Source organism: Apostichopus japonicus, chromosome 5, assembly GCF_037975245.1.
Source record: "Apostichopus japonicus isolate 1M-3 chromosome 5, ASM3797524v1, whole genome shotgun sequence".
Classification (NCBI taxonomy): domain Eukaryota; kingdom Metazoa; phylum Echinodermata; class Holothuroidea; order Aspidochirotida; family Stichopodidae; genus Apostichopus; species Apostichopus japonicus.
In genome coordinates this window covers 24454151-24463293 of record NC_092565.1, presented here as the reverse complement: position 1 = coordinate 24463293, position 9143 = coordinate 24454151, and the positions used below count along the sequence as shown (strand labels likewise).

General features: G+C 33.8%; 1 protein-coding gene across 1 annotated transcript in view; it reads left to right on the top strand.

Moving 5' to 3' along the window:
- Positions 1-689: 689 nt before the first annotated feature.
- Positions 690-9143, top strand: part of LOC139968145 (uncharacterized) — a 33909-nt gene continuing 25455 nt past the window's right edge. The window contains exon 1 of the mRNA XM_071972541.1: positions 690-1398. Within this exon, the coding sequence (XP_071828642.1) occupies positions 1189-1398 (210 nt within the window). The 5' untranslated portion in view covers positions 690-1188. The remainder of the gene's footprint in view (positions 1399-9143) is intronic.

Genomic DNA, 9143 nt, shown 5'->3' with positions numbered 1-9143 from the left:
CCTCTTTCATAAGCATTTTCTATTGGAGTGTGTGCTTTTTCATATTTGTATTGTGAAGTAAACAATAAATGAAATAAATAAATACCTTTTAAGCGTTTTGCGTGAAAGCTAATATTTTTATTCCATACTCGCTTTTCTCCACAAAATCATTCTCTCTTCTTTTTTTGTCTTTTTTTTTTGTCATTTAAGTTGTCATATTTTGGTAGGTTATTATAAACTGTTTATTAGTTTTCTTTCTAAAGAGCAAAGTTGTATTCAACGCATCTTTAAAGCTATATTTTAATCTAACTTCTCCACAATATGGTGATAACATGCAAACACGATAGCCCAACATTACACTAAGTTGCGAGACACAGTTTTCGACATAGAACTAAGCGGTTGTAAAACCCTCCATTAGCAGGCGTAGGAAAGTCTTCTTCACCGCCTTAGGGTTTTTAATAAATATTTGTACATTCAGAGATAGCTAAGAGAAGAAAAAGATTGCTTAATTTTACCACAAATATAGGAATAACACTTTGTGTTTTGTTTTTTATTCTTGACTTGAAATACATCTACGTAGGCCTGAAAATTTAATATAATAAGAAGGTGAATTTTATTTATTAGTTTTTTAATAATTTGAAAACCCACCTAAGCTTCCGTACATGTCGGAAGCACGTAGTTGCATCGAATTGATAAAAGCCGTCCTCTTTCATCGCGCCAATGAACTCGACAGCTGACGCTCGTAATACAAAACTTGTACAGTAGCCTACATAAGACAGTAACTGATTACTTACTTTGAATTAATTTAGAGAATAACTTAGACCTGCTGTGCTACAAACAAGTCATTGTTCCTTTTGTTCGGGAGCTAGGTAGAATAGACCTGTGTCGGCAATTTCTTTACATCTAGGTTTTACCATTGAAAGTTGAAAATACAATAGACTGGAATTAAAACGGAACATCTTCATGGCATGTTACGAGGGAAAGGGAAGACAACATTCATAATTATACTTCGAGTTGTGAACAAGGATATTAGATTTCGATTTCAAAGGAAAAAGGAAGAAACATACAAACATAACAAAAAGAAATACAGAAGGGACAAGGAAACGCTAAGAAGAAATAATCATCTACTGTGAATGAAAACCTTTTGACGAAGTTACAAATCTTCAAAGGAGTGGGCAAGAACAGAGAGAGAAAGAAAACCAAGTTAAAATGAAGTCTCCAACGGAAACCAGAAAGGTAGCGATATGTTTGGCATTGGTTATGTTTTTAGCATTGGCCTGTCAAGCTCACAATACGTACTCTATGAAAGGCAAGTACAGATGGAGGGCTGGAAAGAGATCACATTATGCACAAACCAATAATCTCAGAGCGCAACCGTCATTTTCAAATCTGTTCCCAGAAATATCCAAACTTCAACCGGTAAGAGTATATGTATGTTAGAATAAATGGAAAAAGTCTTTGTGTGTAATGTGTATTGTGTAAGTGTATGTGTGCATGTATGTATGTGATGTGTGTATGTATGTGTTTATGGGTGCATGTATGCATGTATGTAAATTTAAAGGATTGGTTCAGGTGTTTGACATGTCTATTTTGTATGAAAGAGCACAAAAAGACAAAAAGAACAGTGAAGAAACTACCATGATAGCATGCTCTGTTAAGGAGATAGCCTATGACACTTTGAAGATATCAAAATTTCTTTGAAAACGACTGGTGTAGAAAGACTTACTGTGAGGATGTGACGTCAAATCCTCACTTCCTTAACATTTGTGAATATATTTCTTTAAAATTATTTACATTTTATAACACATTTGAAAATAATATAATTAAAAATTCTTCACATGTTTAATCTCAAATACTTCCTTTGACAAATATGAGATCTCCTGACATATCTTTTGGTTGAAAGTCATGAAATCTCACAAAATATTTAGAGAAAAAACAAAGACTTTTCAGGAATGTGAGGATGTGACATCACAGCTAGTCAGATTTCAGCAGTTTCTACACAAAATGATAAAACTTTACACTTGAATATCTCTTTAACCGAAAAGATATTTGAACATTTTTTTTCACCATTGTGTTTCTTTTATTGTCCTCTTTCATATAACATAAACATGTATGACAACTGAACCAATCCTTTAAGTTTTAAGTTTTACCTTAAGTCATGAAGGGAATTTTCGTTATATGCTTTTGATATGGATTTGGTCCTAACATGAAAAGGTGCCTATAGTGGACGAACATTTTAAGAATCGAATGAGTTAATTATACACACACCAATTAACTTTCTTATTTCATAAACAGAAAGCTATTGGAGTGAGTGTGTGTAGTTTCATCCGTTTTTAGCTTTGATAGCATTTCAGGAAAACTGATGATAATAAAACTAACAAAGCTGCCTTTAAATAAAACGTTTACAAAAGTTCAACTGTTTATGGCATTTTTGCGAACCAAGAAATGCAGTTCCTGTATTCGTGATAATCGAGTTTACCTTCGGATATCGCAAGAGCGCATGAAACAATAGAGACTTCGTGAATCCAAACTTAAGGTGATTAAACATATAACGACACACTATTTAGTTTGTAAGCATAATTCGTGTCATTAGTATAACTTCACAGGAATCGGGAAGAGTATTTGATTTGAACTATAGTCTATACTCTGAAACTTCGTAACTCGCTGTAAGATATCCACACTATACATAAACTTGTATACATATTAACCGCGTAAATACGTTTCTATCCGTTCTTGTGTCTGCTAGCATATTTAAGGGATTATTGTTGCTGTTGAAAGTCTTGCCTTAAATTCTTGGCTTAAAAGCATCTGCGCTCATTTTATTGTTTTGGTACTTTACGTAACATAGTCATGATCCCATGGTTGTAATTTCGATGTAAGTGAACTGGGGTTGAGAATGAATCAAGTGTAGTTGGTACTTTGTGTACATGTTCTATCTTGGATCACTTTTACTAAAACGTATCTATGTTTTACGCTTTCCTTTAAAATCAATTTGTTCTGTATCTCTACTTCCACCCCCCCCCCCTCTCCGCACAACACTAAAAGTAGTGAAGGGAACTGTATGACCTTCACTGTGAGCCACAAAATTATGCTCTAAAAGTTATTTGTTTGAGAAATTTGAGTATATATCAGATTTAGAACTGAAAGGAACGAGATTTTATAGCGAAAAACAATTTGTTTCTACTTCTAAATTATGAATCTTGTTTTGACAATGAGTTTGTTTCCCATTTGACGTCCCGCTCCATCAATGGTTACTGACTGTCACCAACCCCACCCTAGCCCAACCCTTAACCCCACTTCGTCCCCACCTCTGTTTAGACACCCTCTTAGATACCGAGGCGTACCCAACTTTACGACCAGGGAATCTTTTCTTATTTAATTATTTCATGAATCTTTGGATATATTCTATGCAAGTTGGATAGTAATTGAATATTGATCAGTTTTACTTCTTCAAGTCAAAACTCGCCATTTGTTCTGGCGTTCTTTGGGCCTTATCTTGTCCATTGCTTGTCACATGTGACACATGTGTCACATGTGTCACGTGTGTCACGTGTGTCACGTGTGTCACGTGTGTCACGTGTGTCACGTGTGTCACGTGTGTCACGTGTGTCACGTGTGTCACGCGTGACACATGTATATGAAGAATGTTGAAACGATGAATTACTTGATTGATGAACCTTAAATTTGTGACGAACTATATAGGAGGTTACCTTATTCTGACAAATTTTAATCCCATTTTGAGATACATTTATAGGTTGGTTTGGGGAATCTCACACTTTAAGCTTAAACTAAGCGTAAGACTGAAAGAAAAAACGAGAAAAGATGATAACCGCTGACGCAAATAGGAACTATAGCTGAAATGAATTATTTACATGAGTACATGAATGTAACACTTTTTCATCAATGATTAACAGTTTAACACTACTTAATGTACATAATTTATGACATGTTAGACAGATTAATATCCTCTGCTTTCTACAGTATGTATCTAGGCTACATGACCTTACATGCAGACGAGTGTTTATATGATAACTGTACAATTGATATTCAAGAAGTTTTGGAATTGATACAAACCCTCTCCCCCTCCCGTCCCACAGTTTTGTCTCTTCAGTACAAATTAAGATATAAAACCGATCAACTAGCTTACCTGTACTGTGTATAATGAAAAACCCCTTTTGTTTTAAGACGTCAAGTACGTAACTCGAAATTAATGAGTATTTTCTTGCCCCTTTTTGCTTTCATCAAATTTGTTTAATGAATGATCTGATTTCCCGCAGGAATCTCGGTTCTGTACATTAACCTAAACCTTTGGATTAAAGTACCTCAATTGATCCTTTTCATAAGCATTATAGCTCAAAGTAATTCCGAAACTTGTTCCAAAAGCATTACCCACCTTGTATACCTTAAGATAAAACACGATCGTAAGGTTCCAGGCACTCTCTAGGACTAGACAGACCTACATCATTGTTTTGCCTTTCCTGCAGTGATTTGTTGTGTCTTTGCGTATTACAGTTAACCTATTCTTAATCCATCTTAATCTACAAGTTATGCAAAGCAGCTGCTTGTGGCCTGAAATAATCTTAAAGTAATATTGCAGGCTTATACACGTTCGAACAACTTGTTCATTTACATAGTCGATTTAGTAGGTATTTTGAAGAGTGTATTTGTACATTAAAACACCACATATTAGTCTCTTCAGAAATGGCTTCTCCCTACCGTTTTGAGATTTTGTTTGGGTAAGACGGAGGGTGGTTATGGACACTAATGGTGTTATATCTTTGCTATATTTTGTCTACCAGTAGGGCGGGCGGGGGGGGGGGGGTCATTATCATCATTATATCATTATAATAGTAATATTTGATAAAAAGGTTGAAAGACTACTCCCTTAATGGTTTAAAAAATGTGGACACAACATCAGTATATATATATATATATATATATATATATATATATATATATATATATATATATATATGTGTGTGTGTGTGTGTGTGTGTGTGTATACGACCACCAGGTTTATAAACACTCCAGGCACCATAATCAAGGGTCAGTTCTGGTTGACTCTCTGCAATCCTCCTTTGGTTGTATTCAACGTTGGACGCGCAAATATTATTTGCAACTTAATCCTGGCAAGACCCAAATAATTGTATTTGGTCCCCCTCCTATAGTAAAACTCATTCATATTAAGGGTGTTATTCTTAACACTGTTGATTTTGTACGTTTTGACCAAATTGTTCGAAACCTTGGTGTTCATTTTGACGATACCATGTCTTTTCGGCATCAAATCTGCTCACTTAAATCCAGGTGCTTTCAGAATCTAAGAAATATTTCTAAAATGCGGTTCTATCTAACTAAGTCTGAGTTAAGCACTATAGTCCAATCCACGGTTATTTCGCATATTGATTATTGTAAATCACTTTATTTTGGTATCAAAATTTTGCTGCAAGAATGATATATGGTAGAAGTAAATATGATCATGTGACTGATCTATTCCATGACCTTCATTGGCTTAAAATCAAGGAGACGGTGTACTTTAAAATAATATTGATTGTGTTTAAGTCTGTTAGAGGACTGGGTCCTAAATATATCCATGATATATTGGTAACCTCTGACCGTAGCAGAAATACGTTATTGATAGAACCTCGAGTTAAATCCTCGTATGGGTATCGCTCGTTTGCGAAGGCTGGACCTAAATTGTGGAATAAGCTTCCTGACAGCCTTCAAGAAATCCAAAATGCTGCTACTTTTAAGAAGCAATTAAAACATTACTTATTTGTCAATGGTTCTGATTTCAGCCAGAATCTCGACCAGGTTTAACTTTGTATCGTTACTTTGAGATTTATGTAGTGTTTTCCAGCACAGCAGTGCACACAGTTTTCTGTAGTATTTGTGCTTATAAGCCTTTTATTATTATTATTATTATTATTATTATTATTATTATTATTATTATATATATATATATATATATATATATATATATATATATATATATATATATATATATATATATATATATATATATATATATATATAGCTGCATTTAATGCAACTGAAAACAGCACTAAGAACACTAAGAACATGTAACAAGCATATCGATCAAGTTATGACGTTTTTTCGATACAGCATTGGACGTTGTTCAAAATTAAACAATTTCTGCCTATGTTACATTGTTTGGATGGTTGAATAACCCACAGAATAATCGATTTTGAACCATCTTATTTTGGCCTAATACGGAATGGAGTATACTCATTTCTCATTATATGGAACCAAATTACTGAATAAATATCGTTAATACCGCAAATGAATTGACCATAATAGGTCTGATATGTAAGAACTGTTTTTACGCCTAAGCAACCTGTTTAAAACCTGTTTCCAATAACAAGGTGACTTTTCGATAAATCATAGAATAACATTTTTATGTTCAATGATGCGACATATATCACACTGTGTGAGAAACAAGTATTCGGTAAAATCTTTTATTGCCTAGGGAAGCATCATATATCTCTGCACACCCAACTAGTAAATTCTCTTGGCGTGGACTTCTGGGAACGATTTGCGAGCTTGTATCCCAACAAAATTTGCATTTTTAACAGGGTAAATGCATTTGACTTTCAAATATAAGTAATATTAGCAATCCATACATCTTTTATATGCACAATGCGACATATATAAGGAAAATCTGAGATCCTACAGCAATTTCACTTTAAAAAATATTTGTTATCTTGAATATATTATGACGGGATAAAACTGACAGTTATTAACAGATTAATTGAAGGAATTAAAACTGCAGAGATATAAAAATGCTATTTCTTCAAAATCGTCGACAGGGATCACCTGAAGCATATATATATATATATATATATATATATATATATATATATATATATATATATATATATATATATAGAGATAGATAGATATATATATATAGATATATATATATATATATATGTAAAGAAGATCCTGCTAGGATCGAAACGTCAGGCCAAATTATAATTTTACACAATCTCTTACACAGGCTCTTTAGTGGGTGAGCAGTTTGCTAACAGTTTTGCCTCTAAGCACCCTTCATTTCCACCTCTTCGCTTAGAACCCTCCCCTGGATGACATAGCATCTTACCCCCCCCCCCTCCACCCCAAACCTCTAGTACAAAATGGTTGTTCCGCCTCTGATGCATTGAGTCCATCTTACATCTGGGGTGGGCAACCTACGGCCCGCGGGCCACATGTGGCCCGCCAGCGATTTTTTTGCGGCCCGTGAGATGTCTCAAGAAAAGAAAAGAAAAACAATCTGTTTTACATCATCACAAATGACGAGCTAGCTGCTTAGAATTAACACACACAGCTATTGCTTGAAAGTCCTCGGAATAAAAGGTTCGAAATCAACAGCAGGTCGTTGGTTAGGTGCGGCCCAGTCAATTTTCACTCCTTATATCTGGCCCATTCATTCAAAAAGGTTACCCACCCCTGTCTTACATACATCTGTGTCCATCACAAATTTGTCATTAAAGACATTAATGACAGCTTATTTAATGGATACTTTAGGCAGAATGTTATTCTTGATGTGTTATACCGCAAGAAATAATGTGTGCTTGTAAATGTTTCATTAAATCTCTAGGACAGCTCCTTTTAAGGGTACATTGACGATGACATCGGATCCTCGATGCAGGTTTAAATGTTAGTTTCAATTCATTGTTTTATCAGTTTTAATAACCGAACTAAAATATGTTCTTTCAACTTCAAACAGTCAAGAAGTAAAAGTAGTATAAAATTACAACCTGCACTATCAACAGTGCTTGTCAATAGTCTTTAACATATCAAATTTACACTGTACATAAAAGTCATCCTTTAATTTATGCTCAGGTTTCTTTTAACTACGCAACTACATATTGCAGTTCCGGCTATGTCAGGCCATATGACGTTAGAAGACACGTACCACGATAAAAGAGTAAAAACCGCTTTTGACATTTTGGTTTCCGGTGCAGAGTGACTTAGCTTTACTTATCTTTATTATCATTAATGTGTCAGTTTCCTCTTCATCCCCATCGACGTTTCTATTTTGCAAATGTGCGCTTCGATTTAGAAAAACGGCTTATTGACACAGATCTTGCAAACGTTCCCACGCATTTGACCCTTGACACTGACCGATAATATTAAAACAATTCCATGGAGGAAAGTAACATTTGCTTTGAACTGCGACAAAACTTCACTTCCTTTTTTTTCGTTTCCCCGGGGCTGAATTTCAACGCAAAAATATTGCGCATTAGTGAGATTTCTTAAGGGACTCATGTGTCTTACCTTGTTATTTCTTTCAAAGTCTCAAATATAAGGAAATAGTCACCAAAAAGTTCATTTCTTCAGAAATCTTAATTAAACTAAAAGTTTGAATTTGTATCCCAAATGGATTAAAATACAACACTTAGATCTTGGATAAAGCTTTGTTTTTGTTAAACAGAGGTGTAGCAAAATCTATGCCGATCATTAAGTTATAGCATTTTGATACATGTCAAATTGGTTCGTAGATTTGCACAGAACTTCATCTTGTGTTTATAATTTTAATTCAATAAAGAGTCCTGGTATACGTAATTTAATCAGTTAAATCAAAGTAAACGTCACTTTTAAGGTGACGCTTTCGAGGCTAAATTCAAAGTCAGAAACGCAGTAGATATATATACACATATATATATAAATATATATATATATATATATATATATATATATATATATATATATATATATATATATATATATATATATATATTTATATATATATGTGTATATATATCTACTGCGTTTCTGACTTTGAATTTAGCCTCGAAAGCGTCACCTTAAAAGTGACGTTTACTTTGATTTAACTGAATATATATATATATATATATATATATATATATATATATGTATATGTATATATGTATATCACAAATGGTGCCTTTCTGTGAGCCATACGTTATCATGGCGTTTCAACTGGCCAATGCAACTAATTGCTTAAAATTAAGAACCGAACTACATTTGATGAAATTTAGGTTGTAAAAAAAGTGCGTTGATCAAGGTCAAAATTATATCTTATATTATTTTTTTTCATCTACGGAAAATGAAACGCGATGAATTTTTTGAATTTTCGTACATTAATACGCATATTCTTCTTATTCTGTGGTACGTGTCAT